We start from the raw sequence: 21,343 nt of genomic DNA on the forward strand, positions 1-21,343 counted from the left end.
GTTTTAAGACGTAATTTAAACAGTGAGAGTGACTCTGGTGGCAGATCGTCTCCTTCAGCCAAACACCAACTGAGCTCAGTCCTCTATCCTTCAGTGATCCAGACACATGACAGACATGCTTGTGTGTGTGTGTGTGTGTGTTCCTGCCTTATTGAAGAGGTGCACAGGAGCGGCCACAGAGCTGGTCTCTTTTAGGTAGTCAAACCATCTGAAGGGCAGGTTGGTGTAACCTGAGAGAGAGAGAGAGAGAGAGAGAGAGAGAGAGAGACAGAGAGAGAGAAAGGGAACTTAGGTAACTTGTGTCCTTGTTTGACAAAATGAAACACTTTTACAGTCTGGATCATTTATATTTTAGAAAAATATCGAAAGATGAACTTCAGGTGAGGATTTTTCCACCAAAATTGATACACAGTGTTTTGGAAACGAACTCTTCATTTTCTCAATATGTCACACTGTTCAGAAAATAATACCCCATGGTATAAAACCATCATTATGGAGCTGGTATCTGCATAGGATGCACTTTCAAACATGCCCTCACAAATGATATATCATATTTATGTTATGTAGCAACACGCTGTGTTCAGGGCATCAGCAGGTCCCAGAAAGACAAGTTTACATCTTTAAAGACCTTTTTAATGCGACCTGGAACTGAATTTAAGGCCAATTAAAAAAAACAAATAAAGAAACAAAACGATACATGAGCAGAATAAGAACAGGAAATGAATTGCAAAGGGGACATGAGGCCCAATTATGTTTCGTAAAGCAGATATGCTGCATCTCGTACTCCTAACACTGTTCTGTATTCAGGTAAAACCGGACAAAGAAACCTGTCATTGCACGGTGAAAAAAACAACACCTCTAATAACTGGATTTAAGACGTTTTAATACTTCTTCAGAGGATTGAGGACTTGTTCAGAGTGCTGGTGCTCTGTACCTCTGGGCGGAGTGAGCTCGATGCTGTTGATCTCACAGAAGCCGGCGGGGAAGACGGAGGGAGAGGTGGAGTGGTAGCAGAACCAGTCCGACCCGTCCGCCGCCTCCGAACCGTCGATACCGATCATCAGGTATCCGTCCGCGAGCACCTGCAGGACGGGGGGGGGAAGTGTTCGGACAGACTCAGAGAACGTTTAGAAATTTAGCATTTAACTGATGTTCTAATCCAGAGCGACTTACAGTGAGTGAGCAGGTTTATTACTATTAGTTTTGGATCCTGTCCACACATCAGGACTCCATGGAGGACTTACCTTCCTGACAGTAGCTACACAGATGGCAGACAGGTTCAGAGGGTCGATGGCTTCCAGCTTCATCCCGTCTTTAAACCACAGTCCGGTCTGATCCACTTCCTTTACCTGACGGGAGACAGGAAAAAAAACAATCAAACAAAAGAGATAATGCTGGAAGAAGACGTTTTACATTTGACCTGACAGGCTTACAGTGACTTACGATGAGTCTTACAGTAGAATAAGCCCCAGTTCCTGGATCAACAACATTACAAGCAACCAACAGTAAGGAGGTCAAGGGTCAGAGGTCACAGCAACAGCCTGATAATATTCCTGTGACCCTCGAATAATTATGGAAGATGTAAGTGCTGAGAAAGTGAATGAGATAACTGAGAGCATATTACAGTATGTAGAGTAGAGGAGGAGGATATTGGCGAGGGGACATGACTCAGTGTGTGTGTGTGTGTGTGTGTGTGTGTGGAGGGAGGGGGGGGTACAGTCAGTACTTCAGTACTTATACTGCCATCCCGTGGTGAAATCATGAGACAGTCTGGGCAAACAGCCTGAAGTCAGTTTTGAGTGTTAGACGAACAGAAGAGACATAATAACAGACTTCAGATGTACAACAGAATCTAAATCTAAAACATGTTGTGAGTGTTTTGAAGGTTTGTCCAGTTCATTCACCTGATCCAACAAAACTGGAGAAACTAAAGTCAGTTCATTAACAAAACTACAGAAACTAAAGTCAGTTCATTCACCTGATCCAACAAAACTGGAGGAACTAAAGTCAGTTCATTCACCTGATCCAATAAAACTGGAGGAACTAAAGTCAGTTCATTAACAAAACTACAGAAACTAAAGTCAGTTCATTAACAAAACTACAGAAACTAAAGTCAGTTCATTAACAAAACTACAGAAACTAAAGTCAGTTCATTCAATAAAACTGGAGGAACTAAAGTCAGTTCATTAACAAAACTACAGAAACTAAAGTCAGTTCATTAACAAAACTACAGAAACTAAAGTCAGTTAATTCAATAAAACTGGAGGAACTAAAGTCAGTTCATTAACAAAACTACAGAAACTAAAGTCAGTTCATTAACAAAACTACAGAAACTAAAGTCAGTTCATTAACAAAACTACAGAAACTAAAGTCAGTTCATTAACAAAACTACAGAAACTAAAGTCAGTTAATTCAATAAAACTACAGAAACTAAAGTCAGTTCATTCAATAAAACTACAGAAACTAAAGTCAGTTCATTAACAAAACTACAGAAACTAAAGTCAGTTCATTCAATAAAACTACAGAAACTAAAGTCAGTTAATTCAATAAAACTACAGAAACTAAAGTCAGTTCATTAACAAAACTACAGAAACTAAAGTCAGTTCATTCAATAAAACTACAGAAACTAAAGTCAGTTCATTAACAAAACTACAGAAACTAAAGTCAGTTAATTCAATAAAACTACAGAAACTAAAGTCAGTTCATTAACAAAACTACAGAAACTAAAGTCAGTTCATTCAATAAAACTACAGAAACTAAAGTCAGTTCATTAACAAAACTACAGAAACTAAAGTCAGTTCATTAACAAAACTACAGAAACTAAAGTCAGTTCATTAACAAAACTACAGAAACTAAAGTCAGTTCATTAACAAAACTACAGAAACTAAAGTCAGTTCATTAACAAAACTACAGAAACTAAAGTCAGTTAATTCAATAAAACTACAGAAACTAAAGTCAGTTCATTCAATAAAACTACAGAAAATAAAGTCAGTTCATTAACAAAACTACAGAAAATAAAGTCAGTTAATTCAATAAAACTACAGAAACTAAAGTCAGTTCATTCAATAAAACTACAGAAACTAAAGTCAGTTCATTAACAAAACTACAGAAAATAAAGTCAGTTCATTAACAAAACTGGAGGAACTAAAGTCAGTTCATTAACAAAACTACAGAAACTAAAGTCAGTTAATTCAATAAAACTACAGAAACTAAAGTCAGTTCATTCAATAAAACTACAGAAACTAAAGTCAGTTCATTAACAAAACTACAGAAAATAAAGTCAGTTCATTAACAAAACTGGAGGAACTAAAGTCAGTTCATTAACAAAACTACAGAAACTAAAGTCAGTTCATTAACAAAACTACAGAAACTAAAGTCAGTTCATTAGCAAAACTACAGAAACTAAAGTCAGTTCATTAACAAAACTACAGAAACTAAAGTCAGTTAATTCAGTAAAACTACAGAAACTAAAGTCAGTTAATTCAATAAAACTACAGAAACTAAAGTCAGTTCATTAACAAAACTACAGAAACTAAAGTCAGTTCATTAACAAAACTACAGAAACTAAAGTCAGTTCATTAACAAAACTACAGAAACTAAAGTCAGTTAATTCAATAAAACTACAGAAACTAAAGTCAGTTAATTCAATAAAACTACAGAAACTAAAGTCAGTTCATTAACAAAACTACAGAAACTAAAGTCAGTTCATTCAATAAAACTACAGAAACTAAAGTCAGTTCATTAACAAAACTACAGAAACTAAAGTCAGTTCATTCAATAAAACTACAGGAACTAAAGTCAGTTCATTAACAAAACTGGAGGAACTAAAGTCAGTTCATTCAATAAAACTACAGGAACTAAAGTCAGTTCATTAACAAAACTGGAGGAACTAAAGTCAGTTAATTCAATAAAACTACAGAAACTAAAGTCAGTTAATTCAATAAAACTAGAGAAACTAAAGTCAGTTCATTAACAAAACTACAGAAACTAAAGTCAGTTCATTCAATAAAACTACAGAAACTAAAGTCAGTTCATTCAATAAAACTACAGAAACTAAAGTCAGTTCATTCAATAAAACTACAGAAACTAAAGTCAGTTAATTCAATAAAACTACAGAAACTAAAGTCAGTTCATTAACAAAACTACAGAAACTAAAGTCAGTTAATTCAATAAAACTACAGAAACTAAAGTCAGTTAATTCAATAAAACTACAGAAACTAAAGTCAGTTCATTAACAAAACTACAGAAACTAAAGTCAGTTAATTCAACAGTGAGGTCAGTCACAGAGGAATACAGGCAAGGACGAGGCGTTGTTGTTGTTGTTGTTGTTGTTGTTGTTGTTGTTCTCACCTTGGTGAACAGCTGTCCCGGAGCGTCCATCTGCCCCTCCAGCTTCTTGGACACATCTGGAGCCAAACACACAAGCACAGCTGACTTAGTAACTCTTTCTGACTGTTTGGTGGAAGCAGGCACAGTCTGGTGTCTGTCACCTGCTGCATCGTCTGACTGTCTGACCTGCTGCTGTAGGTCTCTAAGTTAGTTAGTTAGTTGCTATGGTGACAACACAAGTCTGTAAGGCGGTAAAGTCTGTTAGCAAACTGTCAGAACTCAACCGGAAGCTAACGTTAGCGACGAGGCTAACGTAGCTTCATCACAGACTGTACTTCTCTCTCTAGCTCTTCTAGTCAACATTAGCATGTTAGCAATCCATGGCAGCAAGGAGACAGAGAAGCTGCTTTGGTTCTTGCTGTAAAACCTCTCAGCTCAGTGACTTGCTGTGAGTCTCTTTATACAGAAGCTAGTCCGACGGGTCACAGCAAGATGGCCGCCGCTCCGACCGAGCTGGAACGGTGAACGCTGATTTGAACGGGAATGACCGATCTATCCGTTCAGGTTCTGTGGTCCATGTTGTGTTGTTGCAGCATTTATTTTGTTTTACACTGACTGGCTTGACTAGCATCTCAATTTACTAACAATATAACTGATAAACTACAGTATCTAACTTGCTACCTAACTTACCTACCTATTAACTAGGGATGCACCGATGCCACTTTTTCAATGCCGATACCGATTACGAGTATGAAAGTTTAAGTATCGGCCGATACTGAGTACCGATCCGATCCATTACTTTTACTGAACAGTGCAGGCTTACTTCCTTAGTTTGGGGTCAATGGACAAAATTATTGAGATAAAATCCTTGTTTTTCCCACTGTTTGAGAAATACAGGCTTCTATGTGCCACAAATGCATAAAATCAAGACAGTTTGCTTTTATTTCTTACATGTTACTCATGGCTTTCAGTATCAGATTTTAGTCTTGGGTAAAATCTCCGATACCGATATTCCGTTTTAGCCTGGTATCGGCACCAATACCGATTCTGGTGTCGGTATCGGTGCATCCCTACTATTAACTAACACTGGGGGGCAGCAGTAACTCTCTCCCACCCCTCAACAGCTACAGTGCGGTGGAGTGGAGCTCCTCACTGGCCGACAGCAGATCAGACAAACCAAGAAGAACCAAGCTGACTATCCATTCGCTGCCACTGACCAGATCTCTTGAAGCGGTGTCCTATGGAGCGAGACCAGCCGATGCTGTGGATCAGCGGGCTGAACATGTGGCACCAGAAATCATCCGTCCCGTCTTCACACTCCTCATACACCAGCCGAAGACGCCCGCCGATCACCTGCAGGAACACACACACACACACTTTCACTACTTTACCATCCAACAAGATATTCTGAATACAAACGGACCTCCAAATAACGGCTGGTTACCTGTGGTCGCATTTCAACTGTGGAAAAGAACTCTAAATTTCACAATAAGGGCGCGTTCACACCAAGCATGTTTAAAGCGGTTTATCTGAACTCTGCAGCGTTTCCTCCTTTAGCTCAGTCGGTTTCTCCAGGTGAGAACGATGACCTTTGAACTCTGGTCGCACCAAAGAAACGGCACCGAGAGTCTCAGTCCTCTAACAAGAGAACTGCGGTGCGGTTCGTTAATCCAACCGACTACAGGAAACCGCCCCCGAAACGCAAGGGATTATGGGTAGAAGGAGACGGATGCGGTTCTTCATGCTTGGAAAGCCTAGCAGAGCAAAATGACTGGACTGATGCTCATATTCAGCTGTTTCTTCATGTGTTCTGAACTGGTTTGAACACCACAGAAGAAGAGACAGACGAGTCCATCATGCTGAACTGGAATCAGATTTGTTGCAGAATGACAGGTCACCAAAACTCTGTCCAATAAACAAGCTACTTGTGAGTCATGTGACTTTTGTTTACAAGCTTTGGTTCACTTATAATTGGACAGTTTGAACCTAAAGGAACCAAATACAAAAACTCAACAAAGTGAACTTTTCTTCTGTGGTTCGGACCAAAGAAAACCAGCTGTAGTGTGATCGCAGCCTTAAGCTCTATATTTTTATTTATTTTTTTGACTATTTTGTAGACGGACCTGTTCGACCAGAGCGACTCGTGTTCGACACAGATGAGTCTTATCCACAACCTCCACTCTCATCAGCTTCTTAAAGGGAAACTGCGTACTCTCCTGGACCTGGAGGAGGAGGAGGAGAGAGGAGGAGAGGAGGAGGAGAGGAGGAGAGGAGGAGAGAGGAGAAGGAGAGGAGAGGAGTGAGGAGAGGAGAGAGGAGAGGAGAGGAGGAGAGAGGAGAGAGGAGAAGGAGAGGAGAGGAGAGGAGAGGAGGAGAGGAGAGAGGAGGAGAGGAGTGAGGAGAGGAGAGAGGAGAGGAGAGGAGAGAGGAGGAGAGAGGAGAGGAGAGAGGAGAGGAGAGGAGGAGGAGAGGAGGAGAGAGGAGGAGAGGAGGAGAGAGGAGAGGAGAGGAGAGAGGAGAGAGGAGAGGAGGAGAGGAGAGAGGAGGAGAGGAGAGAGGAGAGGAGAGGAGAGGAGAGGAGAGAGGAGGAGAGGAGAGGAGGAGGAGGAGAGGAGAGAGGAGGAGAGAGGAGAGGAGAGGAGAGGAGAGAGGAGAGGAGGAGAGGAGAGAGGAGAGGAGAGAGGAGGAGAGGAGAGAGGAGAGGAGAGGAGAGAGGAGGAGAGAGAGGAGGAGAGGAGAGAGGAGAGGAGAGGAGGAGGAGAGGAGAGGAGAGAGGAGGAGAGGAGAGGAGAGAGGAGGAGAGGAGAGGAGAGGGAGAGGAGAGGAGAGGAGAGAGGAGGAGAGGAGAGAGGAGGAGAGGAGAGGAGAGGATGAGAGGAGAAGCATGATTAAACACATTAAATGAGAATATTTAGGGAGGAAAAATACATTTGTGAACACTGTTGTGAGTGTGAGAAGGACGAGAAGGAGAAGAAAGATGAGTGTGTGTGTGTGTGTGTGTGTGTGTGTGTGTGTGTGTAACCTTGGTGAAGAAGTCCGGCGGCAGTGTTTTGGATCCTGTGAGTCTTTTGACCAGGAAGCTTTTCCAGTTGGTGCAGCGGTGGAGGATGGCTGGGACACACAGACGAAAACTACTGAGAGGAGGCTTGTCTTATTTTTTATTTTTGTAGTTGGGTCTGTTTGTTCTGCAGGTGTGACAGTGCAGGTGTGACAGTGCAGGTGTGACAGTGCAGGTGTGACAGTGACTGAACAGTTACAGTGCTGTCTTCAGTTTTTTTCAATGTAGGAGATGAAGATGACAAAGCTAGAAAGCACCTGGATCGAGTCCTGTGTGAAGCTGATTGGCTGATTAGTACAGCTGAACAATTCATTAAAAAAATAATAATCGAAATTGCAATATAAATTCTGCAATTTCCAAATCTCATAGGCTGCAATGAATTTCTTCAGAGAGAGTTTGGTCCAGACTGGATTTGTTTCAGAAGTTTCAGAGCTGCAGGTGATCTTTGGTCCAGGAATCAAAACCTTCCATCAGACTAGGGCTGAACAATTAATCGAAATTTTATCGAAATCGCAATATGGCCTACTGCAATTTTCAAATCGCAGGAGGCGCAATATTTGTTAAAGGCGAAATGTGTGTCAAAATACCATTTTAAATTAAACATTGTCATGCTGCAGGGATGTCCCGCCTACACATCATATTCTACAGACTTAAGAAAACATCTTTGTTTGGTACAGATCCTGCAAAAATCACACCATAATCATTTTAACACGTTTTTCAATGAAAATGAGAATAATGATGTAAAAATGATCATTCCCTCTAATAATGCAAATTATATCGCAATTGCAATATCAGTCAAAATAATCGCAATTAGATATTTTTTCAAAATCATTAAGCCCTACATCAGACTCAAACTCACTAAATCCTGCACACTGACGTCTACTGTTATTTACAAAATCACTTTTCTTTTAACAATTTTAAAGTTCTAAAAAAACATTAGGACAAGAAAAAGTTGTGATGATATGAATCGCAGTTTAAATTAAAATTGCAATATGCTGTCAAATAATCACAATTAGATTTTTTTGTCAATATCTTTCAGCCCTAATGATTAGCTCTCCTCGCCTCAGTTCACACCGCCAGGAGAGAAGCTGCGTCCATCTCACTCCCTTCACCTCCTTCCACTGACTTTGCAAGCGTTCACCCCGCCTCTATAGTTGTTTTTTTACACAAGGTGATTCTCATTCTGAAATGTGAAACTGTAAAAGCCAAGAAACAGTTAAACTTTAAGACACTCTCTCTTACATTTGGGCGGGACGAGCGGTTTGCCTCCAGCGGCGCACCAGCCCACAGGATGGATGTCCGGCACACACAGGTTACACCAGAAGTCTCTGGCAGAGTCGCTGTCGAAACCCTCGTACCGCAGCAAGGCCTTGAACCCTGCACACACACACACACACACACACACACACACACACACACACACACACACACACACACACACACACACACGCACACACACACACACACACACACCAGTGAATGTCAGGAAAAGAGAGGTTAGTAACATGTTAACAAAGAAAGACAGACAGTTAATATACAGACACACACACTGATGCCCAAGCTAGTGTGTGTGTGTGTGTGTGTGTGTGTGTGTGTGTACCAGCCAGTTTAATGATGCCGGCTATCCAGTAGACTTTCATGGGCAGTCCACTGTCGGTGTTGGGGACTTCGACCCGAACCCCCTCACTGATGTCGCCCCAGGACTTCCCCATGGGAACCTGCAGAGAAACAACAAGACAACAACAACGTCAACAACAACGTCAACAGGCTTCACTCACAGGGTCTTTATTTATTCATAAATTATATTTATATCCATTCTGAATTGTCATTTTGCAAAGTTGCAAAGTACAGATGTATGTAAATCACAGACCACATAATAAATCTCCATACTCATATTTAAAAAAAAAGAAAAGATTATGCTTAGAAAAGAGCCAACTTCACAAAAAATATGACAATTAACTGTTCTAGAAGATATGCGTAAAATATGATTGAAAATAAAATCTGCATTTGACAAATGAGGGCCAATAATAATAATAACAACAATAATATAATCAATAATAATAATAACAATATTAATATTCTGCATTTACATACAGCACTTATGTAAAAGCAGACTTTACAAATAGTAAAACATCTCAAAACTAAAATATAACATACAAATTTAAGTAAAATTAAAAATATTACAAAATATATACAAATTGGGAATCACATTCAGAACAAAAGTGGTTAAAAATGAAAACATTTGAAACAACATAAGTATGAAAAATGGTGTGTGTGTGTGTGTGTGTGTGTGTGGTGTGTGTGTTGGACCTACATGTTTGAAGCAGTTGACCGGTGCTCCCGCCACGTCTCCGTCTCCTAGGTAACGGCCCCAGTCGAACGCTTCCACGGAAACTACTGGAAACAAACAACAACATCAAACAAACAAACACACAAACAAACAACAGCATGTTACCATCAGCTCCAGAGGTCTGGCCAGATAACTTTGTTTGAGTCCCAAGTCAGTCTCAAGTCTTGAGGCACAAGTCCCAAGTCTAGATGTAGATCACCAACTGAAGTCCAAGTCAAGTCCATGTCATTAATGTCAAGTCTCAAGTCTAAATGTAGAACAGCAAGTCAAGTCAGAACAAATCAAATCAGGAGTCCAGTATCAATTTAATATCTTAAAGAAAACTAAATATCTAGGACTTTTCAATGCAATATGGTTTTAATAGGATAAAAACTTGGTAAGAGCGTCATGAGTTTGATTTCTATAATCAGTTTCAACTTCAATAAATTCAATCATTCCATACAAATTCAGAAAACAGAATTTAAATTCAGTCGTCCGCTGGAACAAATCTCATCACTTTCAATCTAAGTCATTTACACAAACACAAGATCTCAAGTCAAGACTTTAGAAACCTTTTCAAGTCATCAAAGTACAAGTCAGAGTCAAGTCCCAAGTCACCAGAACCCAAGTCAAGTCAAGTCCCAAGTCTCAAGTTATTAAAACTTGACAGCAAATTACTTTACAATGGCGTTATTCCAGTGTATTAACCTATGGAAAGTATAGTAAATACACAGTAATACAGTGTTAGTCATGCTTCGGTGCAGGCTAATCGCTGCAGGTGAGCTTCCTGAGTGTGACTCGGTGCAGGCTAATCGCTGCAGGTGAGCTTCCTCAGTGTGACTCGGTGCAGGCTAATCGCTGCAGGTGAGCTTCCTCAGTGTGACTCGGTGCAGGCTAAACGCTGCAGGTGAGCTTCCTGAGTGTGACTCGGTGCAGGCTAATCGCTGCAGGTGAGCTTCCTCAGTGTGACTCGGTGCAGGCTAAACGCCGCAGGTGAGCTTCCTCAGTGTGACTCGGTGCAGGCTAATCGCTGCAGGTGAGCTTCCTCAGTGTGACTCGGTGCAGGCTAATCGCTGCAGGTGAGCTTCCTCAGTGTGACTCGGTGCAGGCTAAACGCCGCAGGTGAGCTTCCTGAGTGTGACTCGGTGCAGGCTAAACGCTGCAGGTGAGCTTCCTCAGTGTGACTCGGTGCAGGCTAATCGCTGCAGGGCTTCCTACCGGTCTTCTTGACGCTGCTCTGCTGGTTGGCTTGGTACTGGGCGTAGGCCGCCAGCTTGGCCATCAGAGGCTGTTTCTGCAGGACCTTGGCCTTCTTAGTGGGAGGCTTCCCCTTTAAGACACACAGAGGATATGATGGTATTCAAGTTATTACTTAACTTAAGACCTTTGTGTGTGTGTGTGTGTGTGTGTGTGTGTGGTCACCTGCAGTCTGGCGAGGATGCTGGCCTTCTTGGAGTTGGAGGAGTAACTTCTGGAGCAGGAGACGCTGCAGAACCGCTTCGTTTTACTGTAGAAAGCATCTCTGACACCAACCATACCACACATCTCACAGGTCGCTGGAGAGAGGGAGGGAGGGAGAGAGAGAGAAGGAGAGAGAGAGAGAGGGAGAGGGAGAGAGAGGGAGAGGGAGAGAGAGAGAGAGAGAGAGGGGGGAGAGGGAGAGAGAGAGAGGGAGAGAGAGAGCACGACCGACAAATAATCATATTGCGGTTATTTTGCTGAATATTGCGATTAAAATATAACTTGCAATACAGTATACACAGATTTTTCAATATTTACATTTTTCAGCTAAACAAAAAACATTTTTAATAAAAAAACTGAGATGTTTGAATACAATGAAAGTTTTGTTTACAATGTGAAGTTTAATTTGTAAGCTATAAATTAGGCTCAACACCAGAATATCATGTGTAGGAGTCCAGTTTCAGCAGCCAGCAATCGCTTTCTTTATGTTATTAAAGAAACTGGAAGGTTTAATAAACATAAAGAAAGAGATTCACTTCAAAACAATTCAGCAGCAGGACTAGTTTTTTATATATTGTCAGAATCTGCTTTGTCGGCGTTCCTTTATGTGCTGGAAGTGATTTTCAGACTGTTCCTCCAGACAATGGCAGTGAATGGAGAGAGAAAAAAACACAATTCTCCAGAGCAACAGATCACAGAATCACTGATTTTGGGGTTTTATCATGGAGGAAGAGACACGACCCAAGATACTACCAGAGCTACACAGAGATTTAAATGACACACACACACACACACTGACCCATGCCTGCCTTGCCGTCCGGGTACGTGTACACCTGTCCGTTGGTCTTGATGAGCGTCAGGGAGGAGGAGGAGGAGGAGGGGGGGGGTGAGCTGAGGCACGCCCGCCCCCCCCTCCCCCCTCCTCCCCCCTCCTCCCCCTCCTCCCCCCCCCAGCTCCTCCTCCTCGCTCTCCTCGGCGCTGGAGCCGCTCGCCCCGCTGGACTCCTCGCTGCAGCTGCTCCGCTCCTCTTCCAGGCCGTCGAACATCCCGAACGAGTCCCGACGCTTCCTGGAGGGACGCTCCGCCTGGGGGGGGGGGCAGTCAGACAGAGGTCAGAGGTCAGGGAAAGTTCATGTCGAACCCCCCGCCCCCACACCACACACAAACACACACACACACACACGTAAACAGATTTGATTCATGCGTTTAGCAGCAACAGTAGAATAAACTTCAAATTCATAGATCAATAACTAAGTAACTAATCGCAAGGAGGTCAAAGGTCATAGGTCACAGCATCCTGACTATACATTTAACACACACACACACACACACACACACACACACACACAAGAGCTCTAGAGCTAAGCAGTCTAACATATTTTAAAGTTCCATCAACAAGTGTTTTTACTGTATTGTCATGAATGGTCGTTTGTTTTTCTAATAAATATAATAAGTAATAAATATATATATAAGGTTTTTCTTTCACAGTTTTAGTTATTCTTGGGAAGGAGAGAAAGATGTAAGGATGTAAGTTTGTGTATACAGTCATATGGACATTTATGAAAGCACACACACACACACACACACACACACACACACACACACACATCCCACACATATATAAACATGCATGGAGGTAAGCACAGCACATGAAAATGCATGACACACACACACACACACAAGCATGCAAGCACAAAAATTCTCCCTATCTCTCTCTCTCTCTCTCTCTCCCACACACACACACACACACACACACACACACACACACACACACACAGTCAAGGTGACTTTTAATGCAGCCTAAGCCCTAACACAGGACCATCAGACAGTATATATGTAAACCTGTAATCCGAAACCTTTCTGACATTTTCATTCAGTCAACAAACCAACTTTGGTCTATTCATAATTTGATTTTTATCAGCAGAAACACGCACGCGCCTGCTTCCCTCTCTCTCTCTCTCTCTCTCTTTTTCTCTCACGCACGCACGCACACACACACACGCACGTCAACCCATCCAACATGACAGCTGTTGCATGCACTGGTTTTACATCACTGAGTTTGGTGCTCGCAACCTGCCAGCACCACTGCAGTGCGGAGGAGAGAGAGAGAGTGGCAGGCAATGTAATGAGAGAGAGAGAGAGAGAGAGAGAGAGAGAGAGAGAGAGAGAGAGAGAGAGAGAGAGAGAGAGAGAGAGAGAGAGAGAGAGACCTATCTGCCCGTCTGTCAGTAGCTAGAACTAAGGCTTGAGACAACGCTAGCCCCCCGGTACGTGTTGTATGGAAGAGAGACTGACGCCAAAATCCATTAAAAATTCTGGCAATTGAAAGTAGCCTTGCTAATCGGCAACGGTACATACCGCATAAACTGTAACTTAACGGTTTATGAACCATAGGAAGACACTCTTTAATTCGGCATACATGTAATCCACCAAGTAGCACTGTCTTCCTATAAAATCTAAACTTTTAGAATTGGTTGATGTTGCTCGTTACCGCTCTCCACGGTGTATTACGGTGGCAGAAGATAGTGGGAATAACAGGCGAACCGATCATAAAAGTAGAAACTGTACTGGAATAAGTGATACTTGGTATATTATGTGTATGCCGAATTGAAGACTGTCTCCTAACGATTCGTAAAAGGGTTTAAGTTCTGTTCTACCGGGTACGTACCCTTGCCGCTAAGCAAGGCAGCCTTACATTAGCAGATTTTTCAATGGAGTTTGGCACAACTTTCTCTCATTACAAGAGAGAATGGCACGTATCGGGGCTTGAGCAATGCATATGTCGCTGTATTGCTGGCAAGCTACCAGCTCATTTACTCGCCCAGTGAGCCATGCAAACCTTACAAATGAGCCGCCTTCACTGCAGCACTGACAACCACAACAAAGGAGGAAAATAAGGGCTTCTGCAGCACAGACAAGCCGCAAAACTCACCAAATCTCTGGCGTTTTCCATCAGCCCGGCATGCAGAAATCCCTCCGCGCGCTGGTGAACTGGCAGCGAGCCGGACAACAGACGACACTCTTACTGAAACGATAAAACGGCCAGAAATAATAATAAAAATCCAGCAGCAGGCATATCAACAAAATTATCATATTTCCAGTGCGCACGCGCGACAAGCACACCCGCTGATTCCCCATTGGTTCGCCGCTTCTTCTTCGCGCATGGAGTTTAGAGCGGATGACGAGCCCGCCGGCGCCCTCTGCTGTCCTGCGGCACACAGACGAGGAATTAATTATCATCCAGCCTGAAGCACAGAATACAAATTGGCTGATTATCTTCACTGTCAAAGATAGTAATGTATTATACTAACACTTATCACCCAGTTCACACACTGCTCGGCACCTCTCATTTATAGGTTCATGCCGCTTCACCTTTGTACTTGCACAAACCTGGAAGTTGCACAACGTTGTATTATACTTTGATATTTTCCCTTTGATTTTATTGTAAATATTTTTGCTTGAGAGAGAGACAACACATGTGAATTAAAGAAAAGGAATTATGTTGTACAGTCTCCCTATATTTTCATTTGTTTTCTTAACCTTCTGATGCTTGGTTATTGTTTGTTTATATTTTGGTTACATTTATGCTTTGGCCACACAAAGAGGGAGAGAGAGAGAGAGAGAGAGAGAGAGAGAGAGAGAGAGAGAGAGAGAGAGAGAGAGAGAGAGAGAGAGAGAGAGAGAGAGAGAGAGAGAGAGAAGAGAGAGAGAGAGAGAGAGAGAGAGAGAGAGGCAACATGCTGTGTGTTCAGAAGGACAATTCAAGAGTTTTGTTTCAAAGAAATATTGGGATCTAGTTTAATACATCCATGGTTGGGATGGAGAGAAACAGATAATATCTCAAAATAAAAAATAGAAATCTGAAAGAAAAAACAGTTTGAACAAAAGTCAGAGTCAGTGACCATGAGGCTGAAATTGAAAGAGACAGAAACAAAATTCCAAATACAAAGACAAGGACACAAGAATGAAAAATATTGCAGTTCTGAAAAAGCTGTTCCAGGCTTCATGGCCTTGCTGCCGCGAAATAAAAAGTTTTGAGTTTTTTTCATCGGGGGAAAATGAAGCTCCTGCAGTTTGTCTCAATGCAGAGCAAGCAGAAATATTCATTTAAACTGCACTTATACTAGTTATAATAATAATACATTTTATTTGTATAGTGCTTTTCAAGATTCAGACACTTTACATGAAATAGTGTGAGCATAAATAAAAACAGTGTACAAATATATAGCAAGTAAAAAACTAGACTAAAACCAAACTATGTAAAATTATTTTTTTTAAAGTATAAAACAAAATAATGTTACATACATGTGTGGTATAAGTTTGTAAAGTTATAGTATCACAACAGAGAATTTCTCACATTTTATACTTACATACTATATGTACATATACAGTACATAGCACCTTGTTATAAAGCATTACAGAGAATTTACTTTAATCATTTGATCATAATCTTATGTTTACTTGTTTATATTTTACTTTTATTATTATTAAACATCTGGTAATAATAGCTAATTATTATTATCTATTATTACCAGACTTTTCTCTTCTCTCTTTCTCCTTTGTACTTTATTTAGTTTTGGCACAGAAATGGATCATGTATCATTTAACAGAATATATTTTTTGTTGACATGAAATGTAAACCCTCATCACGACCTTTGACCTCTGAAACACACAGAAGTCTCATTCCACTGTGTGTTTCCTCCCAGCAGCAACAGCTCGCTCCTGTTCCTCACACATGATGAGGCTGAAAATATAAATTACATTCAGCTGCAACATTCAGCTGGAGATGAACATTTCACACTCTGCTCAGTCTGCACACAGTGTGTTCTCTGCATGTGGAACTGAGTGTGTTAACAGTCTTTTACAACACACACCTACACTCTGTGGCTGTTCATGTGAATGCCACACACACATTTGCATATTCTGCATACATTTGCTGTCAATTTGCATACTGTTTTCTTCATATTCTCATCTTCTTCTCACTGTTACACATCACATATATATTGACATTTTTTATCACTTTTAGGTGTGAGTGTGTTTGTGTGTATTTTGATATATGATGCATATGAAGTATGAACTACCAGTCAACAGTCTGAACCATCTGACTGAATGTTCTGTTTCTCATTCTCTTAAAGCCATTTTGATCTAAAGGCTTCTGCTTAAATGCTTGAAATTAGTTTCTTAGACAAATATAAATAGTGAAGTTGATCCTATGTATGAATTTCTTTCCAAAGCCTTTACCTTTCCATCAAGGCAAAGGGCGGCTGCTTTAAAGAATCTAAAATATAAGATAGTTTTGATTTGTTTAACACTTTTTTGGTCGCTGCATAATTCCATTTGTGTTATTTCATAGTTTTGATGTCTTTACTATTATTCTAAAATGTGGAAAATAGTAAAAAAATAAGAAAAATGTGATGTGTCCAAACTTTTGACTGGTAGTGTATATGACCAAGTATATGATGTATATACAGTATATATACAGTATATGTAGTATGTATATATATGTTTATGTAGTATGGTATATGACATGTATATGATGTATATGTATGATGTTGGTATGTAAATCCCTTCGGGACTTGACTGTGACAAAGGGCTTACATAAACTAAAATAAAGGGCTTAAATAAACAAGACTAGACAAACTGCTCCTTTTTTTTATTATTATATCGTACATATTTTTCATTAGTTTCTCTCGGTCTCAGCAGGTTCACTCTTCTCTTCTGTGTGTCAGTCAGCCTCCTCTGGACTTCACTCTGCTGAGTCTGCTGAGACTAAAACAGGCAGAAACTAAAAACCCTGTGATGACCCAACTGCTCCGACTGTTAATTGTGTTAAATTCACAGCAGCAGCTCCTTCAGCTCAGCAGAGTGAAGAAACTGCTGGAAAACCGAAGGTGGAAGTAACTAATTACCAGAGGTGGGGACTCAAGACTTGAGGCTTGACTCTGACTTGGGTTCTGGTGACTTGGGACTTGACTCTGACTTGTACTTTGATGACTTGAAAAGGTTTCTAAAGTCTTGACTTGAGATCTTGTGTTTGTGTAAATGACTCAGATTGAAAGTGATGAGATTTGTTCCAGCGGACGACTGAATTTAAATTCTGTTTTCTGAATTTGTATGGAATGATTGAATTTATTGAAGTTGAAACTGATTATAGAAATCAAACTCATGATGCTCTTACCAAGTTTTTATCCTATTAAAACCATATTGCATTGAAAAGTCCTAGATATTTAGTTTTCTTTAAGATATTAAATTGATACTGGACTCTTGATTTGTTCTGACTTGACTTGCTGTTCTACATTTAGACTTGGGACTTGACATTAATGACATGGACTTGACTTGGACTTGACTTGGTAATCTACATTTAGACTTGGGACTTGACTCATGTTACTGTAACTTTTGAGTATTTGTTTTGTGTAGTTATACTTTTTTAAGTATTTTTTAAAGTCAGTAATTTTACTTTCACTTAACTACGTTTTTCCTGCAGTTTTGTCCTTCATTCCATTTTAAATCCCATCCATCACAGAACAGATTTTTTTGTCTCTCCATCAGCAACAGAAACTGGATCAAACTGTGGATCCATTCACAGTGAGAAGAGGAATCTGACTTTACTTTGTTTCTGCACTTTATTTTCTCATTTCTAATGTTTCCAGTTAAAAGAATCTAGTTTGAACTCTGACCTCTCTCCTTTTAGAATCACATGGAAAAGATCACAGCTGACAACGTTCTCTTTTCTAAAAAGAGACTCAGGAACTTTTACTCTGAGGACATTTTACATGAGACACTTTCTACTTTTACTGCAGTAGATTTTTACACCAGAACTTTTACCTCTAATGTAGTAAAATATCAGCAAAGTAACAGTACTTCTACCTGAGCAGGACATTCTAGTTCTCTTTCCACCACTGAGACCATTTGATGCGTTTTCATCCTGAACACCTCACAGGTTCTGTAAGGTGTTCAGTAAGTTACAGTGTTAGTGGGATCTGAACCTCTAAAGGGAACAAATGAAAGACATCAAGAGAGCATCAGCTGAACCCGGTGCAGTTAAAGGTTTAAAGGGAAGCAGAGTTTCTGTCCCTGCCCCTCTCTGCTGCCGAGGCGTCCCGGAGCAAGGCACAGAACCTCCCGTTGGTCAGCAGTAGGACTGAGAGAGTGAGAGCTGAAACCACTGCAGAAAAAGATTTCTGTCCAGTGTTGGAACCTCATTAACTATGCATAGTGTCAACCAATCAGAACGTTACAACCAACCACGATACAATGTAACAAATAAAAGTTCAATGACAACAAAGTCTGACTGTGCAGAATTCTGTTTATTTCTGAGTCACAAATCTTTCTAGTGATGCCATCGGCTGCTAGAGTGCAATTTAAAAATGTCATTAGAAAGCCAAAATAATATGAGGAGCTTGTGATTACTTGTGATCATTTGTGATTACTAATATAACACACTGTCACCATTCATTTTTCTGACCCACCATGCGTATTGTCACATTTTTGAATTTCGATATATTGAATTTTGATATATCATCTCATCCCTAGTTTATATGAGTTCAGTCACCCTGTTATGGAATCGATACTTTTGGTGTTATCTTTACTCAGAAGAGGATGTTGGGATCGGAAGTATTGATACTTTAGGGATTGATCCGCCCGTCCCTACTGATAATCCTACCTACTGAAAAAATAACCCACTTGTTGTGGATTCAAGTGATAAAAATGGATTGGACATGGACATTTGGCGACTGAGCTTATTGTCTTAAGTTGCTTTATTACATTAGAACAACTAATGATCTTTGAACAAACTATTCCGTGTTATTTAAGTCAATTTGCATTTTGAAAACAGCAAGAAAACTTCTATCTTAAAAAAACCCCAAACCCAAATCTGTGTAAAGTCCTGACATCTAATGGTACAAAGCATGCTGCTGAAACGTCACCACCTGCTGTGACATCACCTGTTGTGACATCACCTGGCACCAAAGATCAGCCAATAGCAGATGGCGATTTCAGCAGCATTCTTTTTACCATTAGATGTCAGGCTTTACACAGGTATGAATTTGGGGTTTAGTTACCGTTTAAAGTGATTTCTTGATTTTGGCGTCATCTTTTACTCGGTCATTGTTTTGGTGCTTTGCATGGCCCAACATGAATAATAATAAAGGCTCCGGCTAATATACGACAGCAAAAACCTACCAGCCCAACAGAAAAAGAGCCACATCTGCACCGTTCCTCATCTCGGAGAGCTTTTCATCTTTAAAAAGCAAAGCTGATGTTCACTCTACTTTTTCGCTCCAGACGGTGGTTTTCCTTTTCAGCAGCTGGCCTTCGTCTGAGAGACTCATCTGTGTCTTTGTCCTCGATGCAGTTTGAGTTTCTGTAGGTGGCGCTTCAAAACAAACTGGAAACGTAAAAAACGCATCACTTCCTGTGCGGCAGAGGAAAGAGCGACCAGACACCGGCTGGTTAGAACAGACAGTGGGAAAGATCTATGAACTGGATATAGGTTGGATCACTGTTGAGTTAGAGGAGAGAGAGACGAGGACAGACAGTTATTTCGAGGAAAAAGTTGTGGATTATTACTTTAAGTTGAAATGCCTTCATATATTTCTGCAGTGAAAAAAAGGCCTCTCTCCTCCTCTCCTCTCCTCTCTCACTTATTCTCTCACTCACATCATATCCAAATCCCTCCTTTAACAAATCAGCCTGTTTCTGAATTGACGTGTAACTGAATAATGAAATAGAGACCAGACAGTCAAAATAAAACTCACAGTAGAATAAAGGAACATGAATTTACAGAGTCAGGGGGTTAAAGGGAAGTTTATCAGGCCGACACACACTGGCAGCAGAAAAATAAAAGAATCACCACCAGAGATTAAACACACACACACACACACACACCATGTAGTTGCATGTGTATTGGACCCGCAGGCTGTTGAAGTGACTCACCTACACAGCGCTGCCATGTTTCATGTGTGCACACAACAAGATCAATATCTCCATTGATTTCATGTGATGGACCAACATGATGATATTGGCGTTTTTATTACAGCTTAAGGAAACAATGGTCGCTCTTTAGCTTCTAATGAAAAACCCCTTTAATATTCATATAGGGAATTATAGTGTGTGTCAATAGGGAAGTTTATAGTGACCTAATGGTATTTTATGGTACTTTTTTTAAAACTCCTCTGATGTCACTATAAGATTTTGAATAATGGTTCCACTGTTTCATACTGTATACATACTGATATGAAGTATGTAACCTATATGATATAGTATATGATGTGTATATGTAGTTTGTGTATATATGATGTAGTATCTGTACTGTATATGATGCTATGTAAAGCCCTTTGAGACATGCTTGTGATAAAGGGATATATAAATAAACAAGACTAGACTAGACTTTCATTATTTATTAGTTTCTTTATACATGCTTATATTTGCAGAGCATATTAAATATGTTTATGGAACAACACAACTCTATATCTATATATTTATAGCTTTTTTGTTGAATTCGATTTTTTTTATTGCTTATTATATTGTTTTTTTTATTGCTAATATTCTATTTGTCTTTTTCCCTGCTGAATGCTAGTACCTGTGCTGCTGCAATGACCTCATTTTAATCAGAAAAGTTCAATAAAGATCAATAAAGTTTGATCTTATCTTATTTCTGTATTACATGCCTAATTGTTTGACTTATAGCAGCTGCAAGATACTTTGCGTCAATCCACAAAACCAAAGTCCATGAATCTGATATAATTTTTCATCAAAACTGCAAAACCCACTTATACAGACCAGATTTCTGTGACAAAGTGAAGTAATGACTGACAGCTGATAAGATATTATTAATGTCATAAATTCCGATTAGCAGTTTAGAGGGAACATTGGACCCTGGTGTAAAATTTTATTTAAGATATGGCTTCCAAATAGACTTCTGACGAGTTTTGCTTCATTTTGCTCTCTATTGTTACAATAAAAAAACTGTTGAATCAAATTTGGACCCACTGACACTGAGGCAGAGCAAGAGCCCATTCCTTGACAAACCCATGTATATCCATGCTTTGGTGGGACATTTGTCTGGTATAACCTTCCAAAATGTATTACAGGATCCCCATATGTGTTTTGTTGTGAGGGCCAAGCTGATAAGATGACCTCGGAGTGTCATTTGCCCCTGATCAGC

General features: G+C 40.3%; 1 protein-coding gene across 1 annotated transcript in view; it reads right to left on the reverse strand.

Moving 5' to 3' along the window:
* Positions 1–14,131, reverse strand: part of LOC139925149 (MBT domain-containing protein 1-like) — a 31,199-nt gene extending 17,068 nt beyond the window's left edge. Inside the window, exons 1-15 of the mRNA XM_078284534.1 lie at positions 14,111–14,131; positions 12,136–12,263; positions 11,977–12,062; positions 11,139–11,272; positions 10,935–11,046; positions 9,702–9,784; positions 8,988–9,105; positions 8,630–8,764; positions 7,352–7,440; positions 6,453–6,551; positions 5,547–5,682; positions 4,351–4,406; positions 1,245–1,349; positions 935–1,082; positions 148–230 (exon numbers count right to left, since the gene is read on the reverse strand). Coding sequence (XP_078140660.1) covers positions 148–230; positions 935–1,082; positions 1,245–1,349; positions 4,351–4,406; positions 5,547–5,682; positions 6,453–6,551; positions 7,352–7,440; positions 8,630–8,764; positions 8,988–9,105; positions 9,702–9,784; positions 10,935–11,046; positions 11,139–11,272; positions 11,977–12,062; positions 12,136–12,263; positions 14,111–14,131 — 1,533 coding nt within the window. The remainder of the gene's footprint in view (positions 1–147; positions 231–934; positions 1,083–1,244; positions 1,350–4,350; positions 4,407–5,546; positions 5,683–6,452; positions 6,552–7,351; positions 7,441–8,629; positions 8,765–8,987; positions 9,106–9,701; positions 9,785–10,934; positions 11,047–11,138; positions 11,273–11,976; positions 12,063–12,135; positions 12,264–14,110) is intronic.
* Positions 14,132–21,343: the final 7,212 nt, after the last annotated feature.

Source organism: Centroberyx gerrardi, chromosome 7 (genome assembly GCF_048128805.1).
Source record: "Centroberyx gerrardi isolate f3 chromosome 7, fCenGer3.hap1.cur.20231027, whole genome shotgun sequence".
Taxonomy (NCBI): domain Eukaryota; kingdom Metazoa; phylum Chordata; class Actinopteri; order Beryciformes; family Berycidae; genus Centroberyx; species Centroberyx gerrardi.